This window comes from Phyllobates terribilis, unplaced genomic scaffold, assembly GCF_046119375.1.
Source record: "Phyllobates terribilis strain yellow unplaced genomic scaffold, ASM4611937v1 Scaffold_2__4_contigs__length_985480577, whole genome shotgun sequence".
In the NCBI taxonomy this organism is placed as follows: domain Eukaryota; kingdom Metazoa; phylum Chordata; class Amphibia; order Anura; family Dendrobatidae; genus Phyllobates; species Phyllobates terribilis.
In genome coordinates this window covers 157,618,946-157,641,550 of record NW_027362762.1, presented here as the reverse complement: position 1 = coordinate 157,641,550, position 22,605 = coordinate 157,618,946, and the positions used below count along the sequence as shown (strand labels likewise).

The following is a 22,605-nucleotide window of genomic DNA, read 5'->3' as shown; positions in this document are numbered from 1 at the left end:
CTTGAACTGGTAGCCTTGGACCACGTGCAGCTAGCCCCATGTCAGTCAGGCTATGTCTACGCTCTCACTATAGTAGACCACTACTCCCAGTTCCTGGTAGTAGTGCCAGTGAAGGATCAGATGGCTACGACGGCAGCCAAAGCGTTTCAACAACACTTTTGTCGCCCGCACGGTTACCCTGAATGAGTGCTTACCAACTAAAGGCCCAGACTTTGAAGCAGAAGTGTTTCAGGAATTCTGTAACTTGTACAGCTGCAAGAAAATAAGGATGACGCCGTATCATCCCCAGACCAACAGGTTGTGAGAGAAAATGAACCAGGTGGTAATAGACCTGTTGAAGAAGTTGCCCCTTGAAGAACGTAGCCTGTGGCCAGAGAAGTTACCAGATTTGGTAGAACTATATAACCACATCCCGGTGAACTCCACCAACTGTACACCCGCTTACCTGATGAGAGCAAAACCTGGCAAGCTACCCATTGACTTAGACATAGGAGTTTTAACACCTGAGACGACATCACAAGATGCAGACTGGAATACGAAGCGGCAGCAACAAGAGTGTGTGGAGAGAAGTTTGTCCCAGGCGAGACAGAAGCAGAAGAAAACTTATAATCAGCTCGCACCTGCAGTTCCCTTGTCACTTGGAGAACAGATACTCAAAAGGAAGTTCACAAATTAGATGATTAGTGGGAGGTTGAGCCATACACCGTCTTGCCTTCAAATTTCGACAACACCAAGGTATGTCTCATCAGTAAAGATGGAGGAGAGACTTCAGCGGCAGTCTCAAGAGACCACCTGAAGATGATCAATTGAGACACAAAAAGGAAGAACAAAACAGCCCCCAGCACACAGAAAAGGTGGAAGAAACGGTTCAAACCATCCTTGGAGAATTTCCCCGGTCTTGGACGCAGGTGAACCAAGCAATCGTGGTACCTGTCCTGACCTTTCCCCAAGTAGCCTCACCGGAAGCCGCAGAGACTCTAGAACAGCAGAGAGACCCGTTGGCCCCAGAAACAGATGCTTCATCAGCAGTGGAACAAGTGAATCTATCCCCTGCTAGAGGCGAATCTGTCATACCCATGGTGAGTCAAAGAGTTCATAGAAAACTACCAAGCCTACCAGTGTTACCTCAGACTAACCGTAGTGTAGTCCACACTGAACCCACCACACCAGCGGTAGACACTAGAGACCTGGGTAGGTCATTGGTAACAAATGTACTGCGTAGATCAACCCGTAGTACCATAGGTCGGCGAGCTCCGAGCATCTCGAGTACGGAGATGCTCGGGTGAGTACCGAGCAGTGGCGAGCATGCTCGCTCATCACTAATGCTGATTAGAGTGCGGTGGTGGCAGGTAAGGTACAGTCTGCATGCATCGCATTATTCAGGATTAATTCATGTTTCACACACTTAAGCAATGGCCACACTTAAGGTGATGGACACAGACATATAATGTTTCTACTCAGTCCCAGGTCTTTATCACAGAGTCGCTATGAAGAGAGGAGATAAATACATTTCGTCAGTGAAAAAATAAATACAAACACAAATACAAACAATCTATACAGATAATATATATAAAGACTAACTGACAGCGTGGGAGAATTCTCCTGCGCTCAGCTGCGATCCAGCCTGTCATCTCAATTCCATCCCAGCGTGGGAGAATTCTCCTGCTGAAGCGCTGAGCGCAGGAGAATTCTCCCATGCTGTCAGTGACGTGCATGAGGTGAGCTGAGTTCATTGGACATGAACTCGGCTCATCTGGATGCCGTCACAGCGAGACACTGAGGAGCGCAAGCATGCCTGCGCTTCTCAGTGTCTGCGGCATGGCAAGCTGGATGGCAGCTTTTGGCTGCGATCCAGCCTGTCATGTGAATGTAGCAGAGCTGGAGCCGTCCTGGGAACCATGGAAAGGTAAGGATGAGGTTGGTTTATTATTTTATTTTTATTGCAGGAGATCGTTGGCTTCAGCTGGAATGGGCGTGATGGTAAGTATGGTTTAATTTAGAACATTAAAGAATTGTGTGTTTATTTCAATTAAAGGACTTTATTCTGGGTGTTTGTGTTTTTTTTTTAACTTTGACTATGGGGTTAGTAAAGGGGGTGTCTTATAGACGCCTCTCCATTACTAATCTGGGCTTGATGTCAGCTGGCATTATAAGCTGACATCAACCCCAACCCTATTACCCCACTGCCACCGCTACAGGGCAGTGGGAAGAGCGAGGCTAAGTGCCCGTTCCTGCCTGCTGTACCTGGCTGGACACAAAAATAGGGCGAAGCCCCACGTATTTTTTTTTTAAATTATTTCATAAAATTCATGAAATAATTAAAAAAAGGGCTTCCCTGTATTTTTGTTTCCAGTCAGGTACAAATAGGCATCTGGGGGATGGGGGCAGCCCGTTCCTGCCTGCTGTACCTGGCTGGACACAAAAATAGGGCGAAGCCCCACGTATTTTTTTTTTAAATTATTTCATGAAATAATAAAAAAAAAAGGACTTCCCTATATTGTTGTGTCTGGCCAGGTACAAATAGGCAGCTGGTGGTTGGGTGCAGCCCGTTCCTGGATGCTGTACCTGGCTGGATACAAAAATAGGGCGAAGACCCATGTCAATTTTTTTTAAATTATTTCATGAATTTCATGAAATAATTTAAAAAAAAAATAAGTGGGGCTTCGCCCTATTTTTGTGTCCAGCCAGGTACAGCAGGCAGGAAAGGGCTGCCCCCATCCCCCAGATGCCTAGTTGTACCTGGCTGGAAACAAAAAGCAAGCACGGTGGAGGAATAGGTTTCCTCCTCTCAGATAACTGCTCCTTCATCCATATCCCACTGCCACCCTCAATTACTCTCCCCTCTTTTGAAGTGCACTGCGTGCGCATCTTCTCCCCCTCCAACCGGCTGTCATTTACCGCCCCGCAGGATAAACCAGCACTTTCTTTGAACACTTCACCACTTGGCTAGTTCATTTCCTCTACGTTGACATCTCCACTATCCTCATGGGCGACTTTAACATCCCCATTGACACTTCCCTCTCAGCTGCGTCTAAGCTTCTACCCCTCACTTCCTCCTTTGGTCTTACTCAGTGGTCTTCCACACCCACCCACAAAGATGGCCACACACAGGACCTCATCTTCACCCGCCTCTGTTCCCTATCTAACCTCTCTAACTCACATCTCCCTCTCTCTGACCACAACCTACTTACATTCTCTACCCTCTCCTCTCCAGGGCTACAATCCCCACTCCACAAACCCTCGGAGAAATCTCAAACACCTTGACCTACACTCACTCTCTGAATCCCTTCTCCCTCTTACAGACATTAGTTTCTTACATGATGCCGATGTTGCTTCCACTTTATTCAACACCACAACAGCTGCAGCTCTCGATTCGGTCGCCCCCCTCACACATACCAAAGCTCGCACAATCAACAGACAACCCTGGCACACCAGCCTAACTAAAGAACTGCGATGGGCCTCCAGGGTTGCTGAGCGTAGATAGAAAAGGTCCCACTCCAATGAGCACTTCATCGCATTCAAACAGTCCCTCACTACCTTCAAGTTCACACTCACTGCAGCAAAACAAACATACTTCGCATCTCTCATATCCTCCCTGTCTCACAACCCCAAACAACTATTCAACACCTTCAAGTCTCTCCTCCGCCCCTCAGTGCCTCCTCCCTCTCCTCTTATTTCAGCCAAAGACTTTGCCTCATTCTTCAAGCAGAAGATTGACAATATCAGACAAAGCTTTTGCCTAAAGCCCTCACAGCCCCTCCCCACACCTGCTCAACCCTCCTCCTCCAAAACCATCTTCTCCACCATTACGGAAGATCAACTTTCCTCTTTACTCTCCAAATCACACCTCACAACCTGTAAACTTGACCCAATCCCGTCCCACCTCATCCCAAACCTTACCACTATCTTCATCCCAGCCCTAGCCCACCTCTTCAACCTGTCATTAACAACTGGTGTCTTCCCCTCATGCTTCAAACATGCCTCAATCACACCCATCCTCAAAAAGCCCTCTCTTGACCCATCCTCTCTGACTAGCTATCGTCCCATATCACTTCTCCCCTATGCCTCAAAACTACTGGAACAAAACGTCCATTCTGAGCTGTCCTCCCACCTCTCCTCCTGCTCCCTCTTCAACCGCCTACAATCTGGTTTCCGACCGCACCATTCTACTGAAACTGCACTGACTAAAGTCACCAACGACCTACTAACCGCCAAATCTAAGCGACACTACTCTGTCCTCCTCCTCCTAGACCTGTCATCTGCCTTCGACACAGTGGACCATTCCCTCTTACTACAAACTCTCTCATCTCTCGGCATCACAGACTTGGCCCTATCCTGGATCTTCTCATACCTAGACAGGACATTCAGTGTCTCCCACTCACACACCACCTCCTCATCTCGCCCCCTATCTGTCGGTGGCCCCCAAGGTTCAGTTCTAGGACCCCTGCTCTTCTCCATCTACACCTTCGGCCTGGGACAGCTCATAGAGTCTCATGGCTTTCATTATCACTTCTATGCTGATGACACACAGATCTACCTCTCTGGACCCGATATCACCACCTTACTAACCAAAATCCCACAATGTCTGTCTGCTATTTCATCCTTCTTATCTGCTAGATTTCTAAAACTTAACATGGACAAAACAGAATTCATCATCTTTCCGCCATCTCATTTACCCCCCCCCCCAACTGACCTATCTATCAACGTCAATGGCTGCCCACTCTCCCCAGTCCATCAAGCTCGCTGCCTTGGGGTAACCCTGGACTCTGAACTCTCCTTCAAACCACATATCTAAGCCCTTTCCACTTCCTGCCGACTCCAACTCAAAAATATCTCCCGGATCTGCACATTCCTCAACCACGAATATGCAAAAACACTAGTGCACGCCCTCATCATCTCCCGCCTTGACTACTGCAACCTCCTGCTCTGTGGCCTCCCTTCCAACACTCTTGCACCCCTCCAATCCATCCTAAACTCTGCTGCCCGACTAATCCACCTGTCCCCACGCTATTCCCCGGCCTCTCCTCTCTGTCAATCTCTTCACTGGCTCCCCATTGCTCAGAGACTCCAGTTCAAAACCCTAACCATGACATACAAAGCCATTCACAACCTATCTCCTCCATATATCTCTGACCTAGTCTCCCGTTACATACCCGCACGCAGCCTCCTCACAAGATCTCCTTCTCTACTCCCCTCTTATCTCCTCCTCCCACAATCGCATACAAGATTTCTCCCTTGCTTCCCCCCTACTCTGGAACTCTCTGCCCCAACACGTCAGACTCTCGCCTACCGTGGAAACCTTCAAAAGGAGCCTGAAGACCCACGTCTTCCGACAAGCCTACAACCTGCAGTAACCACTGATCCACCACACCGCTGCACGACCAGCTCTACCTTCACCTACTGTATCCTCACCCATCCCTTGTAGATTGTGAGCCCTCGCGGGCAAGGACCTCACTCCTCCTGTACCAGTCACTGTCACATTGTGTTCAAGATTAGTGTAATTGTTCTTGTATGTATACCCCTTTTTCACATGTAAAGTGCCATGGAATAAATGGCACTATAATAGTAAATAATAATAATAATAATAATAATAATAATAAATAATAATAATGTCACTTTAAATCCTGCACCTTAGAAAAGTCTGAATATACCTGCACGTGGTAATAAAGAATTTCCATTTGTGACATAAGAGTGTGCTGTGAAATTCCTAACTACAGACTATATTCCTGCATGGTCAGACACAGCCATTACACAGTACATAGCAGGACCATATTTATAAGATTATCTCAGCACAGGAACATTTTTTTAATATATCCAATTGTGGAAGTTATTATTATTCCAAGATCTATTGATTAAAATGTAGTTTGTTTGTGGGAAAACCCTTTAAATGACTGCACAATAAAATAACATTTTTTTTTTTTTTTTTTTTTTTTAAATGTCGTATCACTCTCTTTCAAGAGCCATAACTGTTTTATGTTTTTGCTGGTGGAGTTTATATTCTTGTGTGATGAGATATATTTCTCTTGGTACCTTGTTGGAGAACATACAACTGTTTATTCATTTTTGATTCAGTTTTTTTTTATTATTATTATTATTATTATTTTGAATAGACCAAAACAGAAATTTTGAAATTTTTTAATGGTCTTTAGTGTACAGGATAATATAGTTTGTGTCGTTATGATAGCGGTGATACCAATTATGTTTACTCTTTTTGTGTGTCTGTTTTTTTATGATAAAACATATTTTAGTAGCAAGACAGTGATTTTGACCGGCAGCAGATTTTGAAATTTCTTCCACACGTTAAAAAGAACGATAATGGCATGTCAATTTATACTGGAGAAGTTTTACATCAGGTTTTACCTTATCTAATACTGGTACCATGACATACAGTAGATTTTCACTCCAGAAAATCCAAACCTTATGAACGTACCCTCACAATTTGTGTTCTCTGACTTTCATGTTGCATGGTATACTGAGCGCTTTAGATTAGATCGCTAACCCCTGATGTAAACTGTCTTATGCTTTGATAAATGAGGGGCATTATGACTATCAGCGAATTAGGCACCAATTCTGATTCCCTACAGGTATCAGCAGTTTAATCCAATTTCATTCAATAGTTGTTAGAGCTTTTTCTGAACAGTTCTTTCAATATAAATATATTAATCTTATTACTTATTTTGATATTCAGAATTTACCTTTTTTGTGAAAAAAATTAAAGAGTTCCTTCATAACTTTTGTTTTCAGAATCTCCTGGATGAATATATTCTGCTCCTCAATTTCTTCCTCTGTGAATGTTTCATCAGTTCCAGTCTTTCTGTCATAATTGTTCAGCAGGGCAATAAATGATTTGTATGTTGGCCTTTTAAATATATTTTCATTCACAAACTGGTACAATCTGATAAAATAAAAAACTCTGTGTTATGAATCATCATCATCAACCACCAAAGAAGAAGTGGATTTGTCCTTTTTCTTGACAGTATTTATTAGCAAAATAAAGCCTTTGAAGACACTACAAAACATGGACCCACAGTGACATATCCGCCATCATCAGCAAGGGCACAGCAATTGGAGCTGATGATATTTTGCGCACACCAGTTTAGAGTCTCAAATCATGCCACCGTAGACAAAACTATACAAACTAATGGGATCAATTTTGTCAGTTTTCTCTGGTGTGTTTGTACTATACCAGAATACAATTTCTCCTGAGTACACTGATACCCCATATGTGGTGGAAAACTACTGTTTGGGTGTACGGCAGAGCTTGGAAGAGAAGGAGCACCATTTGACTTTTGCAAAACAAAATTGTCTGGAATAGATCACGGACGCCTTGTCGAGTTTGCTGAGCCCCTGATGTGCCTAAACAGCGGAAATCCCCCATAAGTGACCCCATTTTGGAAACTACACCCCTCAAGGAACTTATCTAGAGGGTTGGTGAGCAGTTTGAATCCCTAGGTCCTTCAAAAAGTTTATAACGTTGAGCCGTGAAAATTAAAAAATACATTTTGCTCATGAGATACCTCCACTGGATGTTCATGCCAGGGTACTAGCAGGGGTTTCAGCTAGAGATGAGTGTATACATTTGGGTGGACTTGAATTCTACTTGAATATTCCTTATGTGATTTTTTTTTTCACATCTTATGTTTATTATACTCTGAGAGCTTTCCCCCGAGCAAAATAAGGTATATTCAGTTTGTGGAGAAGAACTTCTCTGCAAATCGAATTTCCTGGGAACATGGCAGCAAACAGGCGAATCTGAATTCTGCTTGAGCCACTCATTTCTAGATGCAGCATTATGTGTGAATGAATGGCTCAGGAGGTGAGTATCTTTTTTTTATTATTGCTTTCACCTGGTTGGGTCCATTAATTAGGGGTTGCAAGTAGTCGACAACCACTTTAAGTGAGATAACCTTTTGGTTTGCGAGTCATGATAAACATAGCTGCATCTACATTTGCCCTCACTGTTTGTCAGGCTGCTGTATTTTCTGCATAATCCTGGGGCAGTCAATCTTGTAGAAACCCTGCAAAGAGCGCAGGGGTTATTTTCTTGAAGAACAGTTCTATCTTTGGCTGGTGGGCAGATGAATCATGCTTAGTCATTGGGGTGGGACTTGGTAATATTTTGTCCTATTGCAGACAGGACACATCAGGGAGGCTTTTGGGGCAGTCAGTTGTCACAGGAAGGTGAGAAGGAGGACATGGCTGAGCTCCTGAGATAGATAATATTTCTTTAAACATCTCTCAGCTTTAATTCTAATATGATACAAAACAGGATCATAGAAAAGGAGGAGATTAAGGAAAGACAAGGGATATTGGTAATTCTTTTGTGCATTTTATGTGATTTGTGTAAACCTTCATAGGCCTACAGGGCTTGTACTTACGTAGGTTCTTGGTAACTACCCCCTACTCCCCTACTTCCCCGATGATGATAGGACTTACGGCTTATCACACAGATCTTCTTTTAGTTTGGTATTTTGTGACATTTCCTGTTTATGTAACGTAATATCCGATTCTTCAGCTTTGTTCACGTCTGCCTGATACAAGATCTCACAGACAGCCTTTATCTCATCTTTGCTGATATCGTTTCCTAGAAAGAGAAAATAACAAATTAAAAGTAATGGGTTTATTTGTAAAAATAGTAAAATCAGCATTACTTACTCCATGGACTTTCCAGCATTGCCTCTCCATTGCCGATCCTAGTCTTTTTTTTACATAGCTGCAGCAGTGGCACTTACATGGCTGAGCAGTGAATGAGAAACTTGAGCCTAGAGTTTGGCTGCAGCGGTCACTTACTGTAGTTGTGATGTCACCACTGCAGCCATGTAAACAAACACCAAAGGAACGGTGGAGAGGCAGCAAGGCTAATTTTGTACACAGGGCATGCCTGCAAAATTAAAAAAGTTAACGGTGGAAAAGTCCTATAATCAAAGGTTTATATACCCTTTAAATTGAATTGAAAATTATTTTTTTATGACAAATGAATTTATTCTGCCCATTGGGACAAAAGACGAGGTTAAAATTACTGTTGTCATTTTAATAAGCTGTAAAACTCTGTTAGTGACATCTAATGTGATAATAGCACCATCTGGTGATGTTTAATTATATTACATGTTGTTTTTCTGTACAGCAGTCTGTTGCATTGTGGGAGGGACCAATGCATTGTGGGTAGGAAGGTCCTGGTGAAGCAGTCATTTTGTAAGAAGCAGTCTAGCAGAACAGTTGTGTAAAACTTTCTCTTGCATTGTTACTAAAACTCCATTATCCTGGACAAAGTACATCTGGTAAGGGAACAATTTCTGTTCCTGTGATATTGTATATTCAAAAACGTTGTTAAATCAGAAGGTGATTCTTATTAAGTCATGTGTTCACAAGTACAAGCTCGATCTGGCTGTGTGCTTTCACTGTTAATTGTAAATATCATAGCTATATTATATTCTAAGCTCAATATTAAGGCTATGTGCCCACGATACAAAAATGCTCCGGATTTTTCCTGAGCGTTTCTGCATCTCCCTGGCAGAATTGTACATGCGGATTGTACATGCGTTTTTCATGCCAGGGACATGCGGAAGTGAAGCGTTCTTCACATGCATTTCCGCATGCGGGTTGTCAAGCACTTTCCAAGCAATTTTAGCATCACTTGGAAAGTGCTTGACAACTTGGTCACACTATATAAATCCATGCAAACGGCATGGATTTATGTAGTGTGACAGTAAAGAATGGTAAAAAATAAAAAAAAAATCTATACTTACCTTCTGATGGCCCCCGGTGTCTTTATCCGATGCGTCCTGGCTTGCCGGCAGCTCGCGGTAGACTAAAGGACCTGCTGACGTCAGCGGTCGCGCAACCCATCACATGACTAAATGACGTCAGCGCAGGTCCTTTTCAGACCATCGCGAGCTGCCGGCAAGCCAGGACGCATCGGATAAGGACACCAGGGGCCATCAGAAGGTAAGTATAATGTATATTTTTTATTTTATTCTTTATTTAACAGGTACTATGGTACCCGGGTCTGGAGGAGAGTCTCATCTTCTCCAAACCCGGGTACCATCCGCACATGGAAACGCATGGAATGCGCATCTGCAGATGCAGTGATGCGGATGCCATGCGTTCCAATGCAAGTCAGTGGCGGCGAAAACGCCGCCCTTACGCTAAATAATTGTTAGTGCTGCGGATTTTTCCACAATGATAATCCGCAGCGGAAATTTCCGCAGCATGTGCACGGCACATGCGGATTATCATTGGGTAACATGGCAGAGCTTCTATCAAGCATTTTTTAAGCGTTTCTGCAGCGGAATTGCCGCTGCGGAAATGATTAAAAAACGCATAGTGAGCACACAGCCTAATACCTGTTATTTGTATTCTTGTAGTTTTACCACACAAAAATACATTTCGGTTCTACACATCCATCTGTTGACCAATAAAAAAGTTAGACTATAGAGAATTGTCAGCTTATTTTGGAAGACAAAGAAGGTTTATGCTTCATGTCAGATTGCACACCATGAGAACGTTTAAGAAGAAAGAACAGTAAAACAGATGCTAATCGCAAGCTATAGTGTATTGGACTAAACAGAGCCGCCATCATCCACACCACGGGTATTGCAGCAGTTGTCATACAGTCACAAGTAACGAAAGTACATCCCTCCAGCAAGTGCAACACTATTCAGACTGTGCTGAAGTCTGTTCCTACCTAGACTCAGGTCTGCACAGAGACATTCAGCAGTCCACATACAGACACTTAATGTCTAGCCGAGCATCTTCAGTCAGGATGAGGTCCCAAGCAAGCCGCTCTAGTGAGTCTTCAATAAAAGAATGTGCTGCTCTCGCTTGTGCAGAAGCTGAGGCGGCGACAGTCAGATCCTCCTTCACTGCAGAAGAGATATATCTAAAGCTAAAACAAGCTGGCAAAGAAGCAGAAAGAACACATCTGCAAGCTGATCAAGAAGCAGAAAGAGCACGCCTGCAGGCAGATCAAGAAGCAGAAAGAGCACGCCTGCAGGCAGATCAAGAAGCAGAAAGAGCACGCCTGCAGGCAGATCAAGAAGTGGAGAGAGCACGCCAGCAAGCATCTCAGGAAAATCTTGCTGCAGAGAAAGAGGCAGCATCCGCAATAGCCACGGCAGAATTCCTAGAAGCCGTGGAGTTTCCCGAATGTGAGAAATGCAGAGATGTACTGGGATCAGACCTAGATCAACAAGATTCAGGGCAACACGTCTCAGACTATATAAACAGCATCCCAGAACAGATGACAACCCTGATCCACTACATCAATCAACCTATGCAGATTACCAGAGATCCTACCTTGAACCGCAGTACTACAAGCAAGAAACTATGCAACAAAATGACATGGGCCACAACTACCGTTCTACCATTCTACAGAACAGAAAGTACAGCCTCTGACTTAAAGGGACAACCTTCGCATCAGAACGGTATTATACTGACTACCCTAAGCCAGAAGCTTCTGACAGGTATTGTGATACAGCACATTCGCAGCATAACAACAGCACACCAGCTCGTATCGGGGCTGACCAAACCAAAATAATGAGTAAAGGTTACCAAAAGCTCAGGAAACTTGTTAATGGAAGTACAGGTTGCTCAGACAGAAGGAGATCTTCCAGGTTTGGCATTCCTGGACACCACCAGAGGTGTCAACCCAATTAACCAAAAGCTCCCCTATAATTTACAGGAGACGTGGGTCACACATGGTTTCCATCATAAACAGATTCATAATGTACCCTTTCCTCCCTTCACGGTGTACGTAGACTTTGTCACTCAACAGGCAAGGATAAGAAATAACCCCAGTTTCGACTTCACTCCGTCGTGTTCCACTGCCCCTGGTATCAAACCTTGTAAAAAAAACGTTTGTAGTCCACAAAACTAATATTGCCTCCACAGGTTTTCCTTATGGAGCGGATAAGTCTTCTCAAGAAGAGACCAAACCCATGGATCTCAGCAAGCAGTGTCTCCTACATAAGAAAACCTCATTCTCTGCTAAAATGCAGAGCCTTCAGAGAAAAGTCTCTAGAAGACTGCAAGGGTTTTCTCCAAGAAAACAACATCTGCTTCAGATGCTGAGCTACAACATATCACTTTGCCAGGAACTGTGAAGTCATTGTGAAATGCACAGAATGTGGTAGCATAGAACACAACACAGCTTTACAACCTGAACCACCCTCACGGACATTGTCACAAATGGAGGAACATGACGGAAAGAAGATGGACACTGACATAGACACCTGAGTAGTCACTTCTCAGTTTATGGAGATCTGTAGAGGACTTGTAGGAGGAAGGTCTTGCTCAAAAATCTGCCTTGTCAGAGTCTGTCCGGCAGGCCACCATCAATATATATACACCAACTCCCTTCCAATGCAACGGAGCCTTGGTTTGCTCTGGGATTTAAAGGCAGACACATTCACTTTTCAAATCAACAAGGAAGTAAAGCCCTGCATGCGCAGAGGTGTCTTGTCAGTCATAAACATCTTATATGATCCTCTAAGATTCGTACCTCCTGTTACTATCCAAGGTAAACCGATGTTGAGATACTACACCCAAAAGATGCCTGATTGGGACGATCCGTTTACCATGGAGAAAAGAGACCTGTGGGCAGGTTAGAGGAAGTCTCTTGAAGCCCCGTACAGCCATCAAGTGACACAACCTTATGCTTCCGTGCCATCAACAGAAGGCAAAATGCAAAGACTTTGTATATTCTGTGATGCCTCAGTAAAAGAGATTGCAGCAGTAGCATACCTAAAAACCATAGACGTCAAAGAACGATGCCATATAGGGTTCGTTATGAGACAGAACTAGCCTCACTCCGTGAACACACAATACTCAGACTGGTAATTTGCGCTGCTGTGCTTGCAGTAGAGTTGGTCGAACTTATCACGACAGAAATGAACCTAGAAATCAAAGATGTGAAGTTCTACTCAGACAGCAAGGTAGTAGTAGGATACATTTGCAACAAAACCTAACGATTTTATGTCTATGTCACCGGATCAGGAGATCCACTTGCCCAAAACAATGGCACTATGTGTCTACTCACCATAATCCTGCAGACCATGCAACTAGATCTATCTCACCGAGCCACCATAAGGATACAACCTGGTTTACAGCTCCTGCATTCCTATATTGCTCAACGACCTGCATTATCGGATCCAACACATTTGAACTGGTAGACCCATATGATGATGAAGAAATCCGCCTTTGGGTATCCGTTCTACGTATGCTGACTTCGAACCACCATATCAAATCCCAATAGTTTCAGCAGGTTCTCAACCTGGAAGTCGTTCGTTCGTGCTGTTGCCTGTTTAATTCATATAGCTCAGTCTTACAAGTCGACATTACCTGCGAGTCAGTAACCCTGCAAAGATTGGCAGACCAGCAAACCGAGCATCAAACCTGTTGCATTATGGGAAGGACCAATGCATTGTGTGTAAGAAGGTCCTGGTGAAGCAGTCATTTTGTAAGAAGTAGTCTAGCAGAGCAGTTGTGTTAAATCAGACAGTGATTGTTACTAGGTCATGTGTTCACATGTACAAGCTTCATCTTGCTTTGTGCTTTCACTGTTAATTGTAGATGTCATAGCTATGTGATATTCTAAGCTCAATACTTATACCTGTTATTTGTATTATTGTAGTTTTACCACATTCAAACATTGAGATTCTATACATCCATCTGTTGACCAATAAAAAAGTTAGACTACGGAGAATGATCTGCTTATTTTGGAAGACAGAGTAGGTTTATGCTGTATGTCAGATTGGACACCGTGAGAATGTATAAGAAGACAGAACAGAATTTTCTGATCAGCCAAATGCATTTTACCCGTCTTTAGATTCATGAACAGCAGGAATCATACCCTAAATGCATGATTGCAGTCAGTTATGATTTTTTACACCAAAATATGTTTGCAATCATTTCAGAAAAAATATAGTTTGAAAAGCCGTTCGGGGACTATAGAGGGAGACTTTGACTATTCCAATGGAGACCCTGGCCAGCTTCTCTTCATCCTGTTACATTTGACTGACAGGTCTCACCCTATGTACAGAGAGACTTGTTGATCAACTGGATTGGAGCAGGGAAAAGCCGACATTGCATAGGACTAGTCAGGTCTCTCCTTTTAGTACACGGTCAGATTTTCAAACTATACTTTCTCTGAAACGTCACAGCTTTTCAGAGAAAAACATACTTGGCTCTAATTGAGCCGTCAAGCTCTGATTCATGCTGCCTGGCGTCCGGGCAGAATTAATCTAATGACAGGTTCTCTTTAATATCACAATTTTGGCATTTTAGACTTGTTATACATTTGCGGCAAAGAGAATATTCGCTTGGATCCAATTATCTATATATTACATAAAGCACTCATTAAATTAAGCAATGAGCCCCCCTTAATTTAATAAGTGACCCCTTTCCTCATTAATTCCACATCTGATCACCCCATGAAGGATCTCACCTGTACGATAGCTGCTCTCACTGGCGCCTCCACCACACACTTTATTGTAGTCACCGCAGCAATTGTCGTGCTTTTCACATTTTCTGTTGCAATGACAGGGATCTTTCTTTTTAAATCTTTCTCCACATCTCCCTTGACAGGACGTATCTGAAATGATGGCAAGGATAGTAGTCACTATTTTATACTGCACCATAAGACTACACACTACTCTACATGGATATACATGAAATATCAGTTTTCCATCACGTGCCATGGACTGTGAATGTGACAGGCCTCATGCTCCACCCCAGCCGCACTTTAATTCCTTATAGCCAAGGTATTGTGGTGTCTTTAACCCATCCACCACCCGGGCAATTTTTTTTCCTCCCCTTCTTTCAAGAGTCATAATTTTCAGATTTTTCCAGCCATATAGCCGTATGAGTACTTGTTTTTGGGGGGACGAGTTACACTTTTGAATAAAACCATTCATTCTGCTACATAATGTACTGGAAAGCAGGAAAAAATTCCAAGTGGGGTGAAATTGCAAATAAAAGTGCAAATCCACAATGATTTTTGGAGTTTTTTATTGATCATGTTTAATATATGGTAAAACCGGCCTGGTAATTTGATTTTCCAGGTCAGTACGAGTACACAGATAGCAAACATGTATAGATTTTTTTTATTTAAGTGGAGAAAAAAAATTCTGAATTTTGTGAAAAAAAAATTAATTTTGATTTTGTCGTCATTTTCCAAAACCTGTAATGTTCTCATTTTCTGGCATCTGGGGCTGTGTGAGGGCTAATTTTTTTGCACCAGGAGCTGACATTTTTACTGATACCATCTGATATCATCTGATCGCCTGAGCTATACATAGCAGTGGTTCAGCCCTACTATGTACAGCAAAAATCACGATCTGCTTTGAACACCGACCATGAGCCGACGTTCACAGGAGTTTCACAATGACAGGTATGGGGGTCTTCTGCAGACTCCCAGCTGTCATGATAAACTATCGGCGCCCCACAATAATGTGACAGGCGCGCCGATGGGAGGAATCAAGGACGTGTTTCCTGTCTGCACGTGTTAAATGCCGCTGTCAATGACTGACACCTTTCTATATGAACAGCATAATCTTTTGCAGCAGTTTGTGTTACAGTAGCTCTTATGTGAAATTGGACCATATGGAGTTGAATTTGCTCCCCACATGCATCAATGACACCTGAGCGCCCATAACATTATACAGAGCTTAAATATAGAAAATTCAGAATTCAACAGTACCTGATTTATCATTATTATGAGCCTTGTGTAACTTAGAATCGGTATCTGTTGAAATTAAAAAAAAAAAAAAAAAAAAAAAAGAGCAAATAATTAATGAAATAAACATTTAATATAAATAATCAATTTCGCTGAAGCGTAAAGTGACCTAAGACTGGAAACACCATAATATAAATGTATTTGTGAGCAGGAATACAGCACTACCTGGACTGCCATGATGAGTAACGTCATTCAGGTTAGGATCAATATCTGTTAAAGAAAAAATAAGCAGTAAATCAGCAAGTGATTTATTACACATACAGTCATGAAAAACCATTTCCCAATATTTCAGTGCTCTGGCTCTATTATGATATATATACACACAAACTAAATAAAATGTTTTCAGCACATCATAATATTATGCCAAAAGAGTGATAAGAGCTGTGATTGCGGCATCCATGGTGGGTGTTATCTGTAACATACAACTGACTCCCTGCAGCAACAGCTGAGATCAGAGTTAACTCCAATACCGGCCTTTTAACGATTCCAATGCTGTACTTAATAATGACAGTAACACCTGGCTTTACAGATTGGATAGGCTTACTCTGTAAGCCCATAAATGCCGAGTCCTGACGTGATTGTAGGGTACTCCTGATCTGCCAAAATGTCTGTAATGAACTCCCTCCGAGAGATTAGAAGCCCTGAGGTTGTGTCACACCCCAGTTATAGAGCCGTCGAATGGGGCTCTTTGAAGGCGGTGCATGAAAGTATTTTAGCTAGAAAACTAGTGTAAAACACTTTGAAAAGTTACAACAATTTTTCGGCTTTTGGCATTTTCACGCCAGGTTGAGGGAGCTCCGCCAAAAAGGGTGGCGCTGGGGAGGAGCTGGCACAGGATGGTGTAAAGCTACACCCGCCCGTCAACTTCAACAAAAGTGTCGGCATTTCTGACACCAGAAATTCTACTGACTGGAGTAACATTTCTGGAGAGACGAATTGAGGTGCCACCACGAAGAAGGTGCTCTGAATTCATTAAGCTGTGTGCACCGCTTAATAAATGTGGCACATCGTACTCCCGCGATCCCTTTATTAAGACTGACAGGGGCAACACCAGTTTTAATAATATCACTCCCACCCAATCTAACACAGTAGCTCCGACTAATTTGTGCCCGCTTGTCAATCTCAATAAGGCTCAAACTGTTGAAGCGTATCGGTACATCAGGCATCATCACTTTCTTCATAGTCGGGGTACTGACAGCATCAAGCATTATCATTTATTTTTTTTATCATTGAGGTCAATTTAAGATTGAATAATACAACTGATAAACACTGATGTCAGTTTAAGAGGAAACAATATACTGCCATAATTGCCAATATTCCTGCATTTGCTCAGACAGTCCACAATTTTTCAGAAACAAACCTAGTAAATTCAAGGAATATTATGGGTTTATATATGGAGGCATGCTCAGATGGGATGTGGGTGGGGGTATTCCCTTGCAGAATAATTTAAATGTACTATTTAGCCAACAGCAATGTTGTTAACTATGAACTGGTAATGGAGACTAATTTGTTAGATGGGGTTGTAAAAATGCAGAGGTTCGAAGCCAGAGACCATCTATAGTATGAAAAAATGTAGTTTAATTAAAAAAGATTAATGATTCAACGTTGAATCTAAATGAGGAACAAAACAGTAATCTAGCCACATATCAGCTCCAAGATTAGGTGACAGTGTTTATAAAATTGAAAAATGCGGGGACTGTAGTTCCTACTTCTGTCCACTAGAGGGAGGAAGAATCCTTGAGTAACTATAATTTTATGCTACTGCAAAGTCATTTCTTGTACAATCTCATCAGTGTTAATTTTACAGCAATGAAATAGAATGTGAAGGCAGAAAAGAATAACCTGTCATTGTCAACTCTATTTCTCCATGGTATATGGAACTTTTCATCTTATGGGCATCCTCTACTCCAGGATGAAAGCATGGGATTGTTAAAGGGACTCTAACTGCAAGTTTTTGCTTTGTAATCTGGCAGCAGCATGATGTAGGGGCATAGAACCTGATTTCAGCAATGTATCATTTAGAATACTGCGTGCATCAGTTATGATAGAATCACAGTTTTCTCAGCTGCAGATCTAGCAGAGCTCTGAATGCTGAGCTGTGTATAACACCGCCCACACCACTGATTGGCAGCTGAATGTAAACTCTATATTGATAGAAAGCTGCTAATTAGTGTTGAGCAAGTATGTTCGGTTAACCCTTTCGGCGAGTATGGTCAGGCGAGTACCGAGTATCTTCAGCGTGCTCGTTGATATGTTTGAATCACTCCCGTGTGCATGATTTGCGACTGTTTGACCGCTTTAATACATGTGAGGAATGCTTGTTTCTTAAGCATTCCTCATATGTACAGTACAGACCAAAAGTTTGGACACACCTTCTCATTTAAAGATTTTTCTGTATTTTCATGACTTTGAAAATTGTACATTCACACTGAAGGCATCAAAACTATGAATTAACACATGTGGAATTATATACTTAACAAAAAAGCGTGAAACAACTGAAAATATGTCTTATATTCTAGGTTCTTCAAAGTTGCCACATTTTGCTCTGATGACTGCTTTGCACACTCTTGGCATTCTCTTGATGAGCTTCAAGAGGTAGACACCGGAAATGGTCTTCCAACAATCTTGAAGGAGTTCCCAGAGATGCTTAGAACTTGTTGGCCCTTTTCTCTTCACTCTGCGGTCCAGCTCACCCCAAACCATCTCGATTGGGTTCAGGTCTGGTGACTGTGGAGGCCAGGTCATCTGGCGTAGCACCCCATCACTCTCCTTCTTGGTCAAATAGCACTTACACAGCCTGGAGGTGTGTTTGGGGTTATTGTCCTGTTGAAAGATAAATGATGGTCCAACTAAACGCAAACCGGATGGAATAGCATGCAGCTGCAAGATGCTGTGGTAGCCAGGTTGGTTCAGTATACCTTCAATTTTGAATAAATCCCCAACAGTTTCACCAGCAAAGCACCCCCACACCATCACATCTCCTCCTCCATGCTTCACGGTGGGAACCAAGCATGTAGAGTCCATCCGTTCACCTTTTCTGCGTCGCACAAAGAAACCAAAGATCTCAAATTTGGACTCATCAGACCAAAGCACAGATTTCCACTGGTCTAATGTCCATTCCTTGTGTTCTTTAGCCTAAACAAGTCTCTTCTGCTTGTTGCCTGTCCTTAGCAGTGGTTTCGTAGCAGCTATTTTACCATGAAGGCCTGCTGCACAAAGTCTCCTCTTAACAGTTGTTGAAGAGATGTGTCTGCTGCTAGAACTCTGTGAGGCATTGACCTGGTCTCTAATCTGAGCTGCTGTTAACCTGCGATTTCTGAGGCTGGTGACTCGGATAAACTTATCCTCAGAAGCAGAGGTGACTCTTGGTCTTCCTTTCCTGGGGTGGTCCTCATGTGAGCCAGTTTCTTTGTAGAGCTTGATGGTTTTTGCAACTGCACTTGGGGACACTTTCAAAGTTTTCCCAATTTTTCGGACTGACTGAGCTTCATTTCTTAAAGTAATGATGGCCACTCGTTTTTCTTTACTTAGCTGCTTTTTTCTTGCCATAATACAAATTCTAACAGTCTATTCAGTAGGATTATCAGCTGTGTATCCACCTGACTTCTGCACAACACAACTGATGGTCCCAAGCCCATTTATAAGGCAAGAAATTCTACTTATTAAACCTGACAGGGCACACCTGTGAAGTGAAAACCATTTCCGGTGACTACCTCTTGAAGCTCATCAAGAGAATGCCAAGAGTGTGCAAAGCAGTCATCAAAGCAAAAGGTGGCTACTTTGAAGAACCTAGAATATAAGACATATTTTCAGTTGTTTCACACTTTTTTGTTAAGTATATAATTCCACATGTGTTAATTCATAGTTTTGATGCCTTCAGTGTGAATGTACAATTTTCATAGTCATGAAAATACAGAAAAATCTTTAAATGAGAAGGTGTGTCCAAACTTTTGGTCTGTACTGTATTAAAGCTGTCAAACAGAAAATGCACAGGGGAGTGATTCAAACATATCACCGAGCACGCTGAAGATACTCGGTACTCGCCCGAGCATACTTGCCTAAAGGGTTAACAGAACATACTCGCTCATCACTACTGCTAATCAGTGCTGGACCGTGGTTGGACCAGGAGGCAAGAGACACCTAGTCCTCTAGTGATAATCTCCTGCTAATAAAACACTGATTGTATTGAAACAGTAAGGCACAGCCAAATAAGTGACACATCACTGGAATCAGGGGCTCAGCTCCTACATCATTCTGCTTTCAGATTACATATCAAAAACCTGGTGACAGATTCCCTTTAAAACTTGGTAATCATGAGTTGTATAACACTTGTTACTTTAGTTACATCTAAGTCTGGTAACAAACAGATCTCTAATTTCTCTAACACAGGACAAGGTTCACCTGTGTGAATTGAGGCTACATTTCATCTTATCATTTCTACCTCAACGCTTCAGTATCAGTGTAGACATGGATTCTTCATGTTAGTTACTTACAGGAGCAGATGGAGTAATCGTTGCAGCAGTCGCCAAACCTTTCGCAGTGAACATTACATTGGCAGCTGTATGACTCGTCTGGTTTGTTTCCACACCGATTTTTACACGAATTCTTACATTCTTAAAATTGGGAAACAAAAAGAAATAAATATTAGTTTGGTTCAACAACATAAATTTTGCTTTCTATTATGCCATGTTTTTTATAGCTTTTACTAGAATGACTAGGTGAAGCTAAGAAAGGAGTATGCCCTACAAATACACTTGTAGAAAACTTAGTTTTGTGGCTTATTACACTTTTTGGGGGCTAATAATGAATCAGATTTTATTACTGATTACTTGCGTGTGCCATGACATAACTAACAGTGCGCCTCTTCTGTATAGCTGGTGAAGGTGGAACACCACACTTTCCTCAGCCCTATAAGGGGCATTTATACTGTGATTGCAATGCTTGTCTGAGGTATATATCAGAAGAAAACCTTCGATGGATACCTCCGATACATGACACTGCACAGTATATGGCAGCATATGTTGCCCATGGACTTCCATATTACAAATGTATACTGCACAGTATGCATATTTGTACTATATGACTCTATATAGAATAGAATAGTCAACTACTCTATTTTTTAAGTGTTTTAAGTGGATTTGTCACAAGCTTTCACCACACACATTACATATTTTATTAAATAGATCTCTTAAACCCGTTGAGGCCAATAAACTTATTTTGAAAATGTACGCAGGAATGGCTGAATAATCCTTAATGAAAGTTTCCCTGCCTAATATTAGTCGAGATCTAGCCAGACTCATAAAATAAACTTAAGACTTTGTAGCCATTCTGATCTAGATTTTCAAAGTAAATATACAAGTTTCATCAGGTCTGAGAGATCTTTTTAATAATGTATGCAGCTTATATTGTAAAATATGTCAGATGTTCTGTAATTGAACATAACTTTATGAATCCTGCCGCGCTTTAAAAATATATATAATTAGCAAATCAGACTCTCATACTTACTCTCCAACCTTCCTGAGCACTAGGTGGAAAATATAATTTTACAATGTTCTATTTATAAAACTATTGTTACTTCTCTATAATGTTTTTTAACTAGAGCTATCTCTCTGCCACTCCAAAGTTTCCTTTGTGCTGTTCCAGAGCTTACTCTCTGCTGCTCCAGAGCTTCCTCTCTGCTGCTCCAGAGCTTCCTCTCTCCTGCTCTAGAACCTTCTCCCTGCTGCTTCAGAGCTTCCTCTCTGCTGCTCCAGAGCTTCGCCCTGCTGCTCCAGAGCTTCCTCTCTCCTGCTCCAGAGATTCCTCTCTCCTGCTCCAGAGCTTCCTCTCTCCTGCTCCAGAGCTAATCCCTGCTGGTCCACAGCTTCCTCTCTGTTGCTGCAGAGCTTCTCCCTGCTGCTCCATAGCTTCCTCTCTGCTGCTGCAGAGCTTCTGCCTGCTGCTCCAGAGCTTCCTCTCTGCTACTCCAGAGCTTCCTCTCTGCTACTCCAAAGCTTCCTCCCTGATGCTTAAGAACCGCTCCCTGCTGCTCCAGAGCCTCTACCTGCTACTCCAGAGCTACCTCTCTGCAGCTCCAGAGCTTCCTCTTTGCTACTTCAGAGCTTCCTCTCTGCTACTCCAGAGCTTCCTCTTCATTGCTTCAAAACTTCCTCCCTGATGCTTCAGCACTTCTCCTCGCTGCTCCAGAGCCTCTCCCTGCTACTCCAGAGCTTCCTCTCTGCAACTCCAGAGCTACCTCTCTGCCACTTCAGAGCTTCCTCCCTGCTGCTCCATGGCTTCCTCCTTGCTCCACCATGCCAATCTTTGTTGACAGGGATGGAATAGTGATATCCGTTATACAATACATGGCCGCTGCATCCAGTCACTAAGCTTAATAGTTTTATGCTGTCTAACTCGGCATCACCGCTGAGCTCAGAAGCAGCATAAGTCACATGTTGTAGATAGGATGGTAACACTGCATCCCTGTAAGCAAAGACCATCAGGGAGCAGAGGTGGCACTGGAGTGGCAGGGACATTCAAAAGTAAATATTGCATTTACCCCACTTTTCAGTAAAACTGTACAACCATATTAATACCAGGGAGCAATACCTAAAAGGGTTTGGCCAGTGAAAAGAAATCATCATTTATTTACAAAATAGGTCATAATTAGTGTTGAGCGAGCATGCTCGACACTGCTCGATACTCGCCCGAGCATCTCACTGCTCGGGATGTTCGGCGAGCACCGAGCATTTTCGGTTTACTCGGGCGGGAACTTGGGTCTCCGCCCTGCACGTTTGGCGCTCTTTACAGAGCCAATGAACATGCAGGGATTGCCAGCCAGTCATTGTAATGCCGCAGCCATGTTGGTTGTGGGCATTACAGTGATTGGCTGG

General features: G+C 42.7%; 1 protein-coding gene across 1 annotated transcript in view; it reads right to left on the bottom strand.

Annotated features, from left to right (window-relative positions):
- ENDOU (endonuclease, poly(U) specific) overlaps window positions 1–22,605 on the bottom strand; it is a 69,627-nt gene that overhangs the window by 21,107 nt on the left and 25,915 nt on the right. Inside the window, exons 2-7 of the mRNA XM_073663172.1 lie at window positions 20,227–20,346; window positions 15,899–15,943; window positions 15,698–15,742; window positions 14,444–14,590; window positions 8,437–8,584; window positions 6,696–6,895 (exon numbers count right to left, since the gene is read on the bottom strand). Coding sequence (XP_073519273.1) covers window positions 6,696–6,895; window positions 8,437–8,584; window positions 14,444–14,590; window positions 15,698–15,742; window positions 15,899–15,943; window positions 20,227–20,346 — 705 coding nt within the window. The remainder of the gene's footprint in view (window positions 1–6,695; window positions 6,896–8,436; window positions 8,585–14,443; window positions 14,591–15,697; window positions 15,743–15,898; window positions 15,944–20,226; window positions 20,347–22,605) is intronic.